Source organism: Perognathus longimembris, unplaced genomic scaffold (genome assembly GCF_023159225.1).
Source record: "Perognathus longimembris pacificus isolate PPM17 unplaced genomic scaffold, ASM2315922v1 HiC_scaffold_5261, whole genome shotgun sequence".
Lineage (NCBI taxonomy): Eukaryota > Metazoa > Chordata > Mammalia > Rodentia > Heteromyidae > Perognathus > Perognathus longimembris.
Genome location: NW_025960669.1, coordinates 30728 through 49398, shown reverse-complemented (window position 1 = coordinate 49398; position 18671 = coordinate 30728). Strand labels below are relative to the sequence as shown.

At 44.4% G+C, this 18671-nt stretch overlaps 1 protein-coding gene across 1 annotated transcript in view; it reads right to left on the bottom strand.

Annotated features, from left to right (window-relative positions):
• Nucleotides 1-419: 419 nt before the first annotated feature.
• The window catches only part of LOC125345058 (melanoma inhibitory activity protein 2-like), a 33696-nt gene continuing 15444 nt past the window's right edge, over nucleotides 420-18671 (bottom strand). Inside the window, 8 exon segments of the mRNA XM_048337308.1 lie at nucleotides 420-437; nucleotides 804-918; nucleotides 5044-5121; nucleotides 9367-9500; nucleotides 14100-14243; nucleotides 17522-17671; nucleotides 17674-17792; nucleotides 17905-18102. Coding sequence (XP_048193265.1) covers nucleotides 420-437; nucleotides 804-918; nucleotides 5044-5121; nucleotides 9367-9500; nucleotides 14100-14243; nucleotides 17522-17671; nucleotides 17674-17792; nucleotides 17905-18102 — 956 coding nt within the window.

The window sequence follows — 18671 nt, the reverse complement described above, 5'->3', positions numbered from 1 at the left end:
TGAGCAAACTGTTGATGTGTTGTCATGGGGTTATTTCTGAGCTATCTTAAGCAAAGAAGGTACCCCTGAGCAATTAGTAGTATGCGACTTCATGTGATCGTTTTATTGATTAGGGTTTCATGTTTTGTTTTGTTTTTGTTTTGCCAGTTCTAAGGCTTGGACTGAGGGCCTGAGCACTGTCCCTGGCTTCTTTTTGATCAAGGCTAGCACTGTGCCACTAGAGCCACAGTGCCACTTCTGGCCTTTTCTCTATATGTGGTGCTGAGGAATTGAACCCAGGGCTTCATGTATAGGAGGCAAGCACTCTTGCCACTAGGCCATAGTCCCAGTCCCTAGGGGTTGTTTTTTTGTTTGTTTGTTCATTTTGTTTTAACAATAACTCTTGATGTTCTGATGCATACGAAAGGCTTTTTATCCCTTTACAATAAAAAATACATCTAAAGGAAATAAGAGAAAATGTCAAGGTCTGACAAAGCTGTTGTGATGGCTTCCTAAGTATTCAGTATTTCATTGTCTTCCCTCATTCACCTATACACAAAAATATCTTATATCTTTCAAATATCAAAGTCAGAAATGCTTATAGATGTCCTGAGAATAACGACAACTAAGCAAGTTACATATAAAAGCATGGCATACATATGACAAATAAAAATCATAGCTTATATTCATAATTTTTGAAACACATACTGTCATTCAGATGCACATATTTTTGGTAAGTTCAGTTCTGTTGATCAAAGATACAATGGAAACAATTTTGCGCAACTATGATAGATGTTTAGAAATAAGCCCCACTCTACCTGTACCATCTTTCCTGTAGATGAAGTCAATTCTTTTAGTGGCAAAATTTCACTGCAGTCAGTCTGAGTGGCGTGGTCTGTGGTGAAAAAGCCAATCTTTAGTTCATCAGAAATGTTAAGTCTGAAAAAAAAAAGAAAAACTGAAAAGGTCAAATGTGCCTTGTGCTAGAAATAGGTGTCAAAAATGTCCTCATGAGCTGGGAATGTGGCTTAGCGGTAGAGTGTTTGCCTAGCATGAATGAAGCCCAGGGATTGATTCCTCAGCACCACATGAACAGAAAAAGTCAGAAGAGGTGCTGTGGCTCAAGAGGCACAGTACTACCCCTTGAGCAAAAAGAAGCCAGGGACAGTACTCAGGCCTTCAGTAACAAGCCCCTGGACTGCAAACAAACAAACAAAAAGTACTCATTACCTGACTCATGTAATTGGACTCTTTCTGTAACAACAATAAATTAGTAATAATAATAATAATAAATTAAGAATAATAATTTTTAAAAAAGAAATAGGTGTCATGCAAACACTTTGGGGTAAATTCCAGACTCTTTCAAAGGAATGGGGTGTGGAAGCTAGTGGATTATCTGCTCTTACCCATCTACTGCAGGAAACTATTATAAGTTTTGCATGGGTATATCCAGCAGAAATACTTTGAGATAGGTCTTACATCTAATGTGAGGACACAATGTTCAACTAACTTCCTTCCTTCTTTCCTTCCTTCCTTCCTCCTTCCTTCCTTTTATCTCTTTCTCTTTTATATTTCTGTGAGGTACTAGGCTTGAATTCAGAGCCCAGCTACTCAGAAAGCTGAGACCTGTAGTAATGAGGTTCGAAGCCAGCCCTAGAAGAAAAGTCTTCAAGTTTCCTTTTCAAATTTATCAGGAAAAAGCCAGACTAGAAGTGTGTCTCAAGTAATAGAATACCAGCCATGAACAAGAAAGATGAATGCAAGTTTTTAAGGCCTGGTACTGGCACGTACACACACACACACACACACACACACACACACACAGACCACACATACACACACACCATGGGTGGTATGGTAGTGGTTGATTCCATTATCCACATGATGTTTTGGAACCTCACAATTTTTTCATCATCTTTGCAGAAAACTAGGCAAGTGCAGGTAGAAAAGTCCATGAGATTCTTATTTCCAATTGCAACAGCCAGAAATGGAGCTGTGGCTCTAGCAATAGAGTGCTAGACTTGAACAAAAAGAGTTCAGGGATAGTGTCCAGGCCCCAGTCTAGAGACATGTACAAATATTGAATCCCCATGCTCATCGCTCCTCTCCTTCAGCTCAACTCACAGTGCCTGTAGGCAAGTGATGGAACTTTTGTGCCACCCTGGTCCATGTTAGGGGTAGGGAGAATCCGTATGGAAGATCATGGAGCTCTAGGTCACTGCTTTTTGATAAAGTCCTTTGTCTCTGACCAAGGAATCTTGTGTTTTCTGCCAAGGGTCACAGAACAGTTACAGGCAAACTTACAACTCCTTAAGTAAGGCAAGAGCTCAAATACTATTCAGTACTGGACCATTATCTAATTTAAAACCAATCCTTCCAAATTCTACTTGCAAACTGAGCATGGTAGAATATGCCTGGAATTCCAGCATTTGGGAAGTGGAGGCAGGAGGATTGTGAATTGAAGGCCAGACTAGGCTAGATGGAGTGAATCTGTTAAAAAAAAAAAAAAAGGAAAAAGAAATAAAGAAAAGAAGAAAAAACTCCTTCTTACATGTGTGTGTGTGTGTGTGTGTGTGTGTGTGTGTGTGTGTGTGTGTGTGTGCCAGTCTTGAGGCTTGAACTCAAGGCCTGAATACTGCCTGGGAGCTGCTTTTCTCAAGGCTAGCACTTTACCACTTTTTTTTTTTTTTTTTTTTTTTTTTTTTTGGCCAGTCCTGTGACTTGGACTCAGGGCCTGAGCACTGTCCCTGGCTTCTTCTTGCTCAAGGCTAGCACTCTGCCACTTGAGCCACAGCGCCACTTCTGGCCATTTTCTGTATATGTGGTGCTGGGGAATCGAACCTAGGGCCTCATGTATACGAGGCAAGCACTCTTGCCACTAGGCCATATCCCCAGCCCCGCACTTTACCACTTTAGCCACAACTCTGCCTCCAGCTTTTGAGTAGCTCACTGGAAATAAGAATCTCATGGATTTTCTTGCTTAGTCTGGCTTCAAACTGTGATCCTCAGATCACAGCCTCCTGAGTAGCGAGGATCATAAGCATGAGCCACCAGCACCTGGCTGAATGCCTTTTACGATCATGATGAAGTGATTTACTGAACTGAATACCAATATTTATGTTCTGTCTACCTAAATCTATAACCATCCGTGAAACTCATGTGTGCAAACCACCAATAAATTATAATTGTCACACTAAAATTACACTGTATTAGGGAAATAAATGAGTCATATAATAAAAATCAAATAAACTTTTTTTTTCCAAATAACTTATAACAAACTAGGAGAAAAACAATTTTTTTTGTCAGTTCTGGGCTTGACCTCAGGGCCTGAGCACCGTCCCTGGCTTCTTTTTGCTCATGGATAGCACTCTAGCACTTGAGCCACAGCGCCACTTCTGACTTTTTCTATGTATGTGGAAGATGGAGTAGATATTGGAAAGGAATCAAACCCAGGGCTTCATGTATATGACGCATGCTCTGTACTAACAGGCCAGATTCCCAGCCCAAGAAAAACAATTTTTAAGCAAGGATGACATAAAATATTTTTGGTACTTTTCAAAATGACAATTTTTATCCATGACAAAGGTACAGGTAACACCTCCCATCCTCTACCCAACACATGGAAGTTTTAAGTTTTCTTTTATGATATACTTGAGAAAATTAAATAAAGCAAAAATACAAACATTATACTTACAAATACGTATCCTGGAAAACTCAGGTAATAATGAAAAGTTTTCTAGAAATTATTATATATCTCTAAACTTTATGTATTTCTTATCAACTACTCCCATTACCCTCAAGATATTTGACTAAACATTGATTTCTACAGTCACCCTTTTACAAAGCTTTTCTCTTTCAAAGAGAGAAACTCGGTCTTCTAATTCTGACTCTGCAAATCTGGGCCCAAACTACCCAAGCTTCATACATTTAACTTATTAAAAAATGAGTGCTAACGTTTTACCAAAGATAACAGCCATATTGAGTTCGGTAGGGTTTTAGGAAGCCCAGAGACTGAGAAGATGGATTAGATGTTGGAAAGGTATCACATCCTGGACTGCTGACATTAACAGAACAGCTTATGCCACCCTACAGGACCTTTCTGACATAGAGAGCTCCCAGAAAATGATAGTCCCAATCTGACCATTCAAGACCAAGAATTCCCTCTTGTCCACCTGTAGGAGGAATTGATGATGCATCATAGCTCCCTCTCCAGAAGTGCATGACTTCTACGTTTTCGAGAACCACCTTCATGTCCGCAAACTCCAGTAAAAGCTTCCTGTGATCACCTGCTGACAATCCTATCAAAAAAAAATAATCTGCACTTGCGGACCGGGGGAGAGCTGAGAGAAGAAACGAGGAAGAAGCCCGAGTCCGGTCCAGTGTGCAGGAGGCCCGAGTCCAGACCGGTCGGAGGAGGAGCGGAGCAGTGACCCATACTGGACAGGCCGGAGAGCTGAGAGAAGAGAAGAGCCTCAGGAGGAGGAGGAGAGAGGAGTGAGGCAGAGCGGAGCGAAAGCAGACGGGCCCGAGGAGCAGAGCTGAGAGTCCAGCCGTGCCAACGGGAGAATGGAGCCTTGAACCGACCCTGGGCCGGCCAGAGGAACGGGGCAGAGCTGAACTGGGCTGACAGGAGGAGGTCTGAGGACTAAGGCCTGAGGGAGAGTGTGAAGCCTTAGGCCTGAGGAGGAGTCTTAGGCCTGAGGCCTGTGGGAGAGTCCTGAGCCTTAGGCCTGAGGAAGAGTCCAGAGCCTTAGGCCGGCAGAGAAGCCTAAAGCCTGTGTGGAGGTTTGAGGAGGCTTCAATTTAAGCTGGAGGAGAGGCGAAGCCCACAGGAAGGAAGCTTGCTCCTCTGGAGGCTTGCAGATTTGGAGGCCTGGAGGCTGAAGTGATTAGAAATTAAGGTGGGGGGTCGTGGTTCAGGTCAAGACAGGTCTCAGGTCTGGGTTCTGGGTAACTAACCCAGGACAAGGTATTGACAGGCAAGCATTAGGAGGGGGAGGGTGGCTCTGGTTCTGGGTTTTAGATTGTAAATAGAATCCTTTTGTAAATAAAACCCCTTCCCACCTTATGTTGTGCCTCAGGGGATTATTCTCCCTCTCAGAATACAACACTGAGAATGCCCTCTGAGAGTTACTCTGAAATCTACAAATAACAGATACAAGTGTAGAGACCATGTCTACAAAGAATCACTACTTTTGTTCTTCCTCATTCCCCTTCAGTGGGAATAATTCCCTTGACTTCTGTAGTTTTATAAATGGGGCCTCCTGCCTCCCTCACAGCCACCCAGGGCAGGCACCCCATGCGTGGAAATCCTTTCCTTAAACTGGATTAACATCTCAGCAAATCCAGTGAAGTCTATGCTTAAGACAGGGGCAATGTTATATTCTCGTTATTGTCGCACTTCACCCAGGTTAAAGAGCAAGTGATCCCCTTAAATCTATCTACCATGGTATCTACCATTTTCTGAATAACGACAATGACGATGATAACAGCCATACTCATAGGACAATAATGACATATCAGCTATTATAGGATAAAGAAGGATTATGGACTGAATATCTGAGGACTCTCTAACTTTATATGTTGAACCCTATAATAGCTTTTGTTAGCATGGCAAAATAGCCGAAAGGAAAAAGGAAAGAATTCTTTTTGAACATGACTTCAGGGGTTTCAGTCAGTGATTCACTGGCTACTTTGTTTAGAAAGTAGAAGCAGAACTTCATGGCAGAAGGTCATGGAGAGCAAAGTCACTCACCTCCTGGAGTCCAGTGGACAGAGACAGGATACCCTTCAATAAGTCATCTCAATGATTTACTACTTCCTCTAACTAGGCCCCACCTCACATCACCTCCCAATACTGCCAGCGAATGATGTATCCATTAATGAATTAGTCCATTGATTAGGTGTGATCTCATAAGATCATCACCTCTCAATGACTGGATCCAGCCGAGGATCAAGGCATAAAAATATGAGCCTCTTGAGGGGATACCATAACCAAGTCGTAACATCTGTTGGGGTAGTATTTGAAGATGGAGCCTTCAAGGAGTAAGTAGGGTCCTCATGGGTTTGTAAGAAGAATTGTTACCTTCAGTCATTGAAGGCTATGTAAGAACATAGAGAGAGGCAGATTTGTGCAAATCAGGAAGAGAGCCTTGATTGAACTTCTCAGCTTCAAGAACTGTTAGAAATGAATTTTTATCTTTTAAGCCAGCCACTTCATTGTAATTTATTGTGGGAATTCACAAAGACTAGAACAGTATCCAGGAGAAAGACACTATCTGTAATTTATGACCTTTCTTTCCAACCCCTGCCTCACACCTGCTAAAGAGAAAAGCCTTATATGATTGCTGACATTGGAGAAAATGTTGAACACAAATGACTATGAACCTCTTAAGCTCTTCTTACCAGCCTATTCACGGAACAAATAAATGTGTTCTGATTCTTTCTCAAAAAAAATCTGCAATCACCTTCTTTTCCATCTTTCCTTTCATTTTTTTCCCTTCTCTAGTGGAGGCCAATGACATGAGATGATGAGAAAGGACAGGAGCTGTACAGAGAAAGTCAGCAGGCAAGAGGAGGAAGAGTGGACCGGCTTAGAAGTGACATGGAGAGGAAACAGCTACAATGGTGGGAAGATCAGATATACTGAACAAGAAGGTAAGTGAACTGAAGATGACAGAAGTTAAGCCTTTTCACTCCCAGGAGAGGTATTTATAAACATAGAGAAGGAGGACACTAGCTACTGCTCTGAGACAATGGAATGAAATTGAAAGGATTGGTCTAAGTGCATAGTCAAACCACTTAGCAGAGCCTAGAATAGTTTTTTAGCTAGAAAGTGAACAAGTACTCAGAAAATGATGGGGACATGAAAATGATGAAAAATCATATTGAAGCGTGTCCCACTGGCCATATCCAAGACAATGTAAGCATCAGAAAAAGCAGAAAAATAGAGAGTAAGATGCAATTGTTGGCTGGAGGAGGAGATACATGCCTATAGACCCAGATATGGAGTAAATGAAGATGGGAGATTCACGGTTTAAGACCGGCCCAGGCCCAAGACCTTACCTCAAAAATAAACTGGGCATCAAGATACATACCTGTATTTCCAGTGATATGAGAAGTGGTATAGGAGAATAGCAATCTGAGTCAGTCCAGGGAAAAAGTGAGAGACCCTTTCTGAAAAATAACCTAAAGTAAAACAATATCTGGAGCTTGGTTCAAATGGGAAAGCATTTGCCTAATTAGTGCAAGGCACTGAGTTCAAACCTAATTACCACCAAAAAAACAAAACAAAACAAAAAAAGAACCAAAGGAAGGAAGCGAGGGAGGGAGGGATGGAAGGAAAACATGGATAATGATGGGTAGACTGATCAGTTGAGTTTATGAAAAGGAAATCTTGTCATCCCTATGAACAATTTAGTCACTTATTACAGAGGGAAGTGTCACAAACTTAAAGTAGAGAACCTTAGAATCTACCAATTCCCAAGGTCAAAGTGAGTGGAGAGAAGTTGCACAGTGGTCCCACTAGCATTGGAGCCCTGAGAGACATCTGGCTTCATTTCTGTGGCACTCCTGCCATGGATGCCTGACTTCAGTCTGGATTTGATAAAACAAGATATGAAACAGGGTAGAGCTGATCATCAGACAGAATGGAACATCTGTACTTTTAAAGTGACAAGGATATAAAAGACAGGGCAAGGCTGAGGAACTCTCCCAGACTGAATGTGGCATTTGGCCGCAAGGGAAGTCAGGATCACTTGACTGAAGGGAAAAAACTGAAGCCTGATTAGCAAATGGATCTGTCACCCAACAGTAGATGTTAAGCACCTGAGTCTTACCACCCCACTCAGAGGCAATCCTGAAGAGCATACCTCGCACTGAGCAGAACTTGAAGAAGAGCATTTGTTTGTGTACTTCTTAGATGAGAAAGGGACAGAAACACATCTCCATGTTAATTTATGGACAAGTGCAAAAGGTTCAGCTGAATGGTCAGGAATCAGGGAGGAACAAAATGAACAGGTTGATGACAAGAAGATTTATGTGGCTGAAACTTTAAGACTGAACAGAGACATTTCTAAATGTCACCATATCCAGGTAGACACAATGATACACTCTAGCTATCAGTCATTTTCCTTAGCTATTCCAATGTCTGCCCAATGATCCTTGAATAAAATGACCTTGGTGGCAGGGATAGAGTTCAAGGCAAGGATTTTCCTTTATTAAGACTGTCCAAGGGGCTGGGGATATGGCCTAGTGGCAAGAGTGCTTGCCTCGTATACATGAGGCCCTGGGTTCGATTCCCCAGCACCACATATACAGAAAATGGCCAGAAGTGGTGCTGTGGCTCAAGTGGCAGAGTGCTAGCCTTGAGCAAAAGGAAGCCAGGGACAGTGCTCAGGCCCTGAGTCCAAGGCCCAGGACTGGCCGAAAAAAAAAAAAAAAAGACTGTCCAAGTCACCCACCAAAGTGCAAGAGAATCTCATCAGTCAACTGTTCAACCACAGACATCAATACAAGGCAATATGAACCAGAGAAGTGAGCTGGCTACCTAGTGGAAGGTTGATAGCATTGAATCTCTGCCATCATTCTCAAAGGGACAGACAGCAACAGTCTGGGTATGAATTGGCGTTTCCTGAATTTGCATCTGCCAGGCCCACCATACATGCACTTACCCAGGTATCTTATCACCCTTACATTATTCTGTAAAGCATCACTTATAATCACAGAATTTATTTCACAGTAGAAAGAAGTACAGTAATGACCTCATGCCCTAGGAATTACCTGGTCTTATCATGTAACTCTTGGCCCACAGCGGGTGGCCTAAGAGAACAATGCAATAGATTGACTGAAGATTCAATTGTGAGAAATGAAGAGACATCTCCATGAATGAGTGCAGTTCTGTCTTTAGGATCTGCTTTGAATGAGTATATGGTGCTGCCTCCCCTACACTCCTAGATCCAGGACTTAGGAGAAGTGGAAGCAGAATCAGTTTTCTGGTCATGATCAATCAGTTTTCTGTGAGATATCCCTATTAATAACTACGTCCATAGAAAAAGGAAAGGGGCTGGGAATATGGCCTAGTGGCAAGAGTGCTTGCCTCCTACACATGAAGCTCTTGGTTTGACTCCCCAGTACCACATATATGGAAAATGGCCAGAAGGGGCGCAGTGGCTCAGGTGGCAGAGTGCTAGCCTTGAGCAGGAAGAAGCCAGGGATGGTGCTCAGGCCCTGAGTCCAAGGCCCAGGACAGGCAAAAAAAAAAAAAGAAAAGAAAAAGGAAAGAAGAAGCAATATAGAATGCAGATCCACAGAGAGAAGGAACAGAAAAAACCAGAACACTGGTAAGATAATCATAGGTAAAATGATTACAGCAAAAGAGGAAATTACCGTTCAAAGAGACTGGCTTCAAGACACATTCTCCTGATTCTTTCCTGCTTCACAAACCTCTTGCTTTCTCCATAACTTTCACAAACAGCCAATGGAATCGCCATCTGTCTTGCTGTTTCAGAAGAGAAGCCATCCTGGGATTTTTAGAAGCAGGAGAGAGACATCAGATTTAGACTTCAAAAAGGCTACTCTAGCTCCAATGTGGAGACAGCAGATTGTGCAGAGGGAGAGAGGGTGTTTGACTTTCTTGAGGAAATCCCGTTCCGAGCTACTCTTTTCTCTTGCTTGGACTTTCAATTGAATTAGCGGACCATCAAGCTTTCTTTGGGACTTCTTTCGGGAGTGGAATCAGTGGAGATGGCATTAGATGTGCTAAGTTGCTTGGGGAAATATAAGATCCATATTGTTGCCATTTTTTCCCTCTTCAAAGAACATCAGACTTTGCAGTGCCCCATGGCTTACAGACATCTCTATTTCATGGCCCATCTTACCAAATCTCACAGTTCTACACACCATCTTTATGTCAATTGTTCCTACATTGGTGAATCAAGTTGGTTCTTTTACTAGAACTTGGAGCTCCTAATCAACTACTTATTTAGCAGCTTAAATGGGTGCTTAATAGTCCCACTGGCATTCTGTGTCTCTAGCTTTATCATCTTCTTATCTTTCTCAACAGAGTTAATGGTGACTGCATTCTTTCAGTTAACAAAGTAGGTCCAAAACCCTAGAGCTTTTTTTTTTTTTTTTTTTTTTTTGGCCAGTCCTGGGCCTTGAACTCAGGGCCTGAGCACTATCCCTGGCTTCTTCCTGCTCAAGGCTAGCACTCTGCCACTTGAGCCACAGAGCCGCTTCTGGCCGTTTTCTGTATATGTGGTGCTGGGGAATGGAACCTAGGGCCTCGTGTATCCGAGGCAGGCACTCTTGCCACTAGGCTATATCCCCAGCCCCCTAGAGCTTTTCTGATGCCATCAGCCCTACCAGTCATGCTTTCAACACATATTTAGACATTAACTGTGCACCTCAGGACCTCCAACTGCTGCTTTCCCATACATTTTTCTGTAGGTAATAATTTCCTACCGGGTTTCCTGTTTCTGTTCTTGTCCCTATAATAATCTAACACCAGTCATGAAAATCTCACAGACAGCTAAGTTAGACAATGAGATTTTGGTCCTCTTGCCCTCCTGCGGTCCCATCTCATTCTGAGTGACAGCTGAACTCTACCAGGCCTTGGTGGCTCACATCTATAATCCTAGCTACCCCGGGAGGCTGAGATCTGAGAATTACAGTTCAAAGCCAGCCCAGGCAGGATAAGCTCCTGACACTCTCATCTCCAATGAACCACCAAAAAGCCAGGAATGGAGTTGTGCTTCCAATGCTACAATGTTAGCCTTGAAGGAAAAAGTTAAGGGACAACATCCAGGACTGGAGTTCAAGCTCCAGTACTTGCCAGGGAGGGGAAAGAAAGGGGAAGAGAGATGAAGGGCAAGAGATGAGTGCTACAATGCAAGTCTAGTATATACATGCATAAAACCATCACAATGGAACTGTCCTAACCCACCAGGCAGGGGAATTCTGGAACCTGCTGTGTCGTGGCCTAGGACATAGAAGGGGGCGTGGCATTAAGCTATTTCAGGTGCAAGGAAGGAGCCCCCAGGCCTGGGGTAAGGAGAAGCGAGGCCAGGCCGGGATTACAGAAGTGAGGGCCCGGGGAAGGGCAGAAGAGAACCCGGGCCCCAGGGATAGGAGGATGGGGGGCCCGGGAAACTGGAGAAGAGAACCCGGGCCCCAGGGACAGGAGGATGGGGGGCCCGGGAAACTGGAGAAGAGAACCCGGGCCCCAGGGACAGGAAGATGGGGGGCCCGGGAAACTGGAGAAGAGAACCCGGGCCCCAGGGACAGGAAGATGGGGGGCCCGGGAAACTGGAGAAGAGAACCCGGGCCCCAGGGACTGGAGGATGGGGGGCCCGGGAAACTGGAGAAGAGAACCCGGGCCCCAGGGACAGGAAGATGGGGGGCCCGGGAAACTGGAGAAGAGAACCCGGGCCCCAGGGACAGGAAGATGGGGGGCCCGGGAAACTGGAGAAGAGAACCCGGGCCCCAGGGACAGGAAGATGGGGGGCCCGGGAAACTGGAGAAGAGAACCCGGGCCCCAGGGACAGGAAGATGGGGGGCCCGGGAAACTGGAGAAGAGAACCCGGGCCCCAGGGACAGGAAGATGGGGGGCCCGGGAAACTGGAGAAGAGAACCCGGGCCCCAGGGACTGGAGGATGGGGGGCCCGGGAAACTGGAGAAGAGAACCCGGGCCCCAGGGACAGTAGGGTCAGAGCCCCAACAAATGCACATTGCTGGGGTGCCCCGGCCTGTGCACCTAAGCATGCCGGCCCAGCCTGTGGACCCGAAGGCCAGAGCCCGGGTCTGCAAAGATTCGGAGAACGGGATCCTAGTCCTAGAGACAGGAGAGCCCCAGCCCTGGCCTGGGGGCAGGAGCGGCCCAGCCTGGGGTTAGAAGCTGAACCAAGCAGAAATCCACACCTTGACACCAAGGGGAGCACAGCGAAGGAACCCAGCCAGCCTGAACAAGAGCGGAGATTAACCAGGAGCCAGTGGAGGAGCGGGGTGGAAAACACTACACACAGCAGGTGAAGGAGAGGAGGAGCGGGACGGAGACCACCAAAGGCAGACGAGCGGAGGAGAGGAGGAGCGGGTGGAGACCATCAGACAGTGGAAGGAGCGGAGGAGGAGCGGAATGGAGACCATATTAGACAGTGGATGGAGCAGAGGAGAGGAGGAGCGGGTGGAGACCATCAGACAGTGGAAGGAGCGGAGGAGGAGCGGAATGGAGACCATATTAGACAGTGGATGGAGCAGAGGAGAGGAGGAGCGGGTGGAGACCATCAGACAGTGGAAGGAGCAGAGGAGGAGCGGAATGGAGACCATATTAGACAGTGGATGGAGCAGAGGAGAGGAGGAGCGGGGGAGAGCATGCGAGACAGTGGAAGGAGCGGAGGAGAGGAGGAGCGGGACAGAGACCACCTTAGATACGGGAAGGAGCGGCGGAGAGGAAGAGCGGGATGGAGACCATCAGACAGTGGAAGGAGCGGAGGAGGAGCGGGACAGAGACCATCAGACAGTGGAAGGGGCGGAGGAGAGGAGGAGCGGGACAGAGACCACCTTAGATACGGGAAGGAGCGGCGGAGAGGAAGAGCGGGATGGAGACCATCAGCGACAGTGGAAGGAGCGGAGGAGTGAACACCACCCACCACTCAGCCGGCGGATGACCAGGGCGGGCAACACCAATAATCCGCCGGCAGAGGAAAGGGTCCCCCCCTTCCACCCCCACCCCCAGCACAGGACCACCAAGCAGCACCCTCAGGAGCAGCAGGGTGCAGACACCACCTCACTGTGCCTGATAGCCAAACCCTGGGGGCGGGGGAGACCAAGCGGCCACAGAGAGGAGCTGCTGGCCCGCGGAGAGGAGCGGATCCCCCTCCTGGCAATAAACCATCCCTTTGTTTAGCTACACCTGATGTCTGCCTGGTTCCTGGCATAGTCTAGTATAGTCTAACAGTCAGGACATCAGGGTTCAGTTTTGCGCTCTACCATCTAGTGTGGAAGTCTAATGATAGAAGTTCATCTTGAAGGGTGAAAGGGTTGTTTCAAATTGACAACTGACAGGGGAGGCTCATTCTGATATCAATAGGTCATGGTTGTGATTTAGCACTTAAGAATTCTCCATCTCACTACTTGGGTCAGCAATTTCTTTTTGGTCTTCTCTCCCTTATGCATACACAAAAGCAGGGCACCAATGGCTCACACCTGGAATCCTAGCTACTCAGGAGGCTGAGATCTGAGGACTGAGGTTGAAAGCCAGACTGGGCAGGAAAGTTTATGACGCTCTTAATTCAACTAACCACCAAAAAGTTGGAAGTGGAGCTGTGGCCCAAGTGGTAGAGTGCCAACCTTGAGCAAGAAAAGCTAAGGGACAGCACCTAAGACTTGAGTTCAAGCCCCAGGAACAGAAATAAAATAAGTTAACTTGACATTAGGATTTAAAAATAGAAAAGAAAATCCCTAACATTATCATTAATCTTACATTTAAAGGTAGAAAGAAAAAAAACAAATGCCAAACAATCATCATAATCAAATACCCAAATATTCTGCCATGAAGAATTATTTTCAAAAATCAAACTCAAATTTTATTTAGAATGGCTTTAATTGCTTAAGCATAAATTATTTTAAAAGAAATGTATATGTAAGAACTTGCTGCTGTGTGTGTGTGTGTGTGTGTGTGTGTGTGTGTTGGTCCTTGTGAAGTTTGGAGAAAGAATGGAAAGGAAAGGAAGGGAGGGAGGGAGGGACGGAGGGAGGGAGGGAGGGAGGGAGGGAGGGAGGGAAGGAGAGAAGGCAGGCAGGCAAGATCAACCATCAAACTGCCTGCCCAAGCTGCTGAACCAATTAATAGCTTTAAGCAAGTTAACTTTCTGTGCTTCAGCCCCCTCCTCTGCCATAAATGAAAAATAATGATCTACTTGATAAGGTACGTGTGAAGATCAATGGCTCACATACAAAGCTAGAAGTTCCTCAGATACAGAAAAGCTTTAAGTAGAAGCTGTAACATGAGTCACAACCTAGGAAAAAATTTCTTCCCTGTTTAAGTTACTAAATTCAGCACTGCAGTGTGCATGTGTGTAAGTAGCTCAAGCCACACAGGCAGAGAGAACACGAAAGTCTACCTGGCGATCATGTTTTTCAATAGCCCTGATCCTGTCATAGATGTTAGTGATGATATTGAAAGACTCCTCTTTAAGACGATCCTCAAATTTCAACGGAAGCAAATCTTTGATGAACACAAAATCCACCTGGCAGGATGTAAGCATCTAAAAATGAAAAGCATACTTTATTGTAAATACATAGTCCAGTGACCTCGCTGCTCTTGAGCGTATGGCCTGGTATCTGACTAGAATCTGGTTGGGCTTTCCAGAATACCTCTCAGATGCCATGTACTTAGGAAATTTCAATTATTCTCTCTTGGTGTGGATCTAAGCTTTCAGAAAGAGGAACTTGCAAAATAAGGCATACTATGGCTTGGATAGGTTTCATTCCCTCCATAGCTGAACCCAGGTTTCATGCATGCTTGGCAAGCGCTCTACCGCTAAGCCACGTGTCCACCCCTTATGTTTGGTTTTCTCGGTTTTGTTTTAGTTTCTTTGCCAGTCTGGGAGCTTGGACTCAGGGCCTGAGCACTGTCCCCCTGGCTTCTTTTTGCTCAAGGCTAGCACTCTGCCACTTGAGCCACAGCACCACTTCCGGCTTTTTCTATATACATGTGGTGCTGAGGAATCAAACCCAGGGCTTCATGTATACGGGGCGAGCACTTTACCACTAGGCCATATACCTTGCCGCATTCTTTTCTTTTCTTTTTTCTTTTTTTTTTTTTTTGTGTGTGTGGTGATATTGGAAATTGTGTTCAGGGCCTTCTATGTGCTAGCCAAAGCTTTCTACTGTTCGAGCCATACTTTTAATGTAACTTTTTAATTTTTGATATTTCATTATCATTTCAGCCTTTCAAGAAGTTTATAAATCTTAGCTGGCGGCTCTCACCTCAAATCCTAGCTACTCAGGAGACTGATATCTGATGAATGTGGTTCAAAGCCATCCCAGGGAGAACAGTCCATGAATTTCTTATCCTCCAGTAACCAGCAAAAAGACAGAATGGCTTAAGTGGTAGAGCACCAACCTGAGTGAAAGAGGGAGAACTTGAGGCCGTTATTTCAGGTGCCAGTAACTACAAGGAAGGGAGGAAGGAAAGAAGGGGTGGGGAGGGGACGGACCTTTGTAAAACTAGTGTACATTTCTTTCCAGTGGGCAGCTACTTTGAAACTTTGTGTGGGTACTGTTTCTTTTTCTTTCTTTTTTTTAATATGATTGTCATTTTCTTTTTTTTTTCTTTCTTTCTTTAATTGATTGATTGATTTGTTTTTGCCAGTTCTGGGCCTTGAACTCAGAGCCTGAGCACTGTCCCTGGGTTCCTTTTTGCTCAAGGCTAGCACTCTGCCACTTGACCAAACCACCACTTCTGGCCCTTTCTATCTATGTGGTGCTGAGGAATGGAACCTAGGGCTTCATGTATACAAGTCAAGCACTCTTGCCACTAGGCTATATTCCCAGCCCCGGGATACTGTTTGTAATAATATTGTCCCACTGATTTAGCTTGTCATGATGGCTGTTAATGTGTAGCTATTGTTTCTGTTGTGTTTGCCTAATAGTTATTTCATTTTCAAAAGTTCTCAAATTTGTTCATTTGAATTATTCAGTAGTGAAAAGCTGTTTGTTTTTTTCTACCACATACTAATTAATTCCACTGGAGTATAGACTTGCTGATATATTTTCTAATGAGCTACAACTTTGCAACCAGGGGATCCAGTGAGTCCTTTAAAGGTCACTTTTTGGCAGCTTGTTTTCCTCTCCTGCCTGACTTCCTGGTATCACAAGATACTTTGTTTAGCTGGGAATATGGCCTAGTGGCAAGAGTGCTTGCCTCCTACACATGAAGCTCTGGGTTTGATTCCCCAGCACCACATATATGGAAAACGGCCAGAAGGGGCGCTGTGGCTCAGGCGGCAGAGTGCTAGCCTTGAGCAGGAGGAAGCCAGGGAAGGTGCTCAGGCCCTGAGTCCAAGGCCCAGGACTGGCCAAAAAAAAAAAAAAGGTACTTTGTTTATCTAGTACTTCTCTGTGCCTGCTAAGAGATCTATCATTTCTCCAAGGAGCCTTTGTTTCTTAGGGAAGAATGATGTTTAAAATCCAATATGTGATCTAGATTCCAGTGACTTAGGCGATAGTCCTAGCTACTCAAGAGCCTGAGTAGCTGGAAGTTGGTGGTTCAAAGCCAGTGAGACCCCATCTTCAATGAAGAAGCAAAAAGCTGGACTAGAGGTGTAGCTCAACAGTAGACCACTCACCATGAACAAGAAAGCCTAAGGAGAACATAGGACTCTTGATTTAAAGCCCCAGCATTGGCCTAAGAAACCAAAAACAAATAACAATAACAAAGTATGACTGGATATTATGGCATCCACTTGGAATTCCAGCAGGAGAATGACAGGTTTGAAGCCAGAAGAGTAGATAGCATGAGTTTAGGACTAGCATGCTCTACATAGTCTCAAAACACAAACCAATGCCTGTGTTCAGTGTTACTGTGGTATGATTGCTTCTAGGCTCCTCAGTTCTCAGCTTGAATTTTATCTCCAGATTCAGAATTATGAGTAAACAAGGTGGCAGTTGTTTTAATCTCCTATTTCAAAAGAAACTTTAATATAACAATAGATGATACAGCATCTTAGCCCTTATTCTTACTGAGTCTTTGTTAAAGAGCTAGTTCACAGAAATGTGGTTTATTTTTGTTTGGTTTTTGTGGCCAATCCTGCGGCTTGAACTCAGGGCCTGAGCACTGTCCCTGGCATCTTTTTGTTCAACGCGAGCACTCTACCACTTGAGCCACAGCCCCACTTCCGGCTTTTTCTATATACATGTGGTGCTGAGGAATGGAACCCGGGGCTTCATGTATACAAGGCAAGCACTTTACCACTGGGGCCGTAATCCCAGCCCCTGTGGTTTATTTTTGTTGTGAAATTCTCCATTATAAAAGACAAAGGACAAACCAATGCATCAGTGATAGTTATAGGACATTATGTTGGGGCTGGCAATCTGGCTTAATAGTAGAGTGCATGCCTAGCATGCATGAAGCCCTGGGTTCGATTCCTCAGCAACACATACACAGAAAAAAGCCAGAAGTGGCGCTGTGGCTCAAGTGGCAGAGTGCTAGCCTTGAGCAAAAAGTAGCCAGGGACAGTGCTCAGGCCCTGAGTCCAAGGCCAAGGACTGGCCAAAAAAAAAAAAAAAAAGAAAAGAAAAAGAAAAGAAACTGTGTGTGGGCTGGGAATATGGCCTAGTGACAAGAGAACTTGCCTTGTATACATGAAGCCCTGGGTTTGATTCCCCAGCATCACATATAGAAAACAGCCGGAAGTGATGCTGTGGCCCAAGTGGCAGAGTGCTAGCCTTGCGCAAAAGGAAGGCAGGGACAGTGCTCAGGCCCTGAGTCCATGGCCCAGAACTGGAAAGAAAAGAAAGAAAGAAAGAAAGAGAGAGAGAGACAGAAAGAAAGAGAAAGAAAGAAACTGTGTGCATGTAAGATTTCAAAGAGAAACCAATATTGTAAGAAGTTTATATAGGATAAATCTACACAAGCATATGTTGAAATCACTCTTCTACTTAATAAAACAAGTAAAATTATTGCTAAACAAAATTGTAAAGCCAGCTTACCCTTTCTAGCAACATGATAACTGATGAAAATGCAGAATTCATGAGATTGTAAATGTCAATTTGAAATAAGTACTTCAGAACCCGAAACCCTGTAACATCATCTGTTGATTAACCAAAAAAAGAAAAAAAAACAATAAGTTAAAGTTTGCTATGTAAATTTGAGTGCATTTCTTCCTTAAGTGGTGAATTGGAGAAGGAATACCCCATTATTACCTTTCTGGAGAATGTGGTTTTGCAAAGATAAAGCATTATCAAGGGAAGCCACCTGGCTGCTTTGGATAAAGTTTTCCACAGATGTATCTGTTTCCCCCTGCTCAGACACTTCAAGGTCTCCCAATGATGTTAGTTGTTCAGCATTTTTACAAGATGAGGTTTGGCCATGTGTTTTTTCAGGTATTCTCTCAGGTAAGTCTATTTCAGAGATAGTAAATAAATAAATATAAATAGATAGATAGATAGATAGATAGATAGATAGATAGATAGATATGTCTTTGTGAAAATACTTGCTTTATATGGGCATCCCTTTATTTTTCTCAGAGGTCGTTCTTGAACTTTTGTCTTCCTCTGTGAGGAAGAATGCACAACAGCTTAAGGGTAGCCAGCATTTGTTTCTGTTGTGGTGCAATAAATTACCACAAGCTTGCTGGCATGGTTTGTAGAAATATGTGTGTGTGTGTGTGTGTGTGTGTGTATGTATGTATGTGTATATATATATATATTACAAGTGTGCACATAAAAATCCAAATGTACCGGACCACATTCCTACTGGAACTCTAAAGGAAAATATTTTGCCTATCCTTGCCTTTTCTAGAAGCCTCCTACATTTGTAGCCTACATCTCTTGAGCTCAGGATCCTTAAGCACATCTGCAAAGTCGCGTGTGTGTGTGTGTGTGTGTGTGTGTGTGTGTGTGTTTGTAATTTTATTGTTATTAACATTTTGTACAGAGGGGTTGCCATTTCATAAGTCAGGTAATTTCTT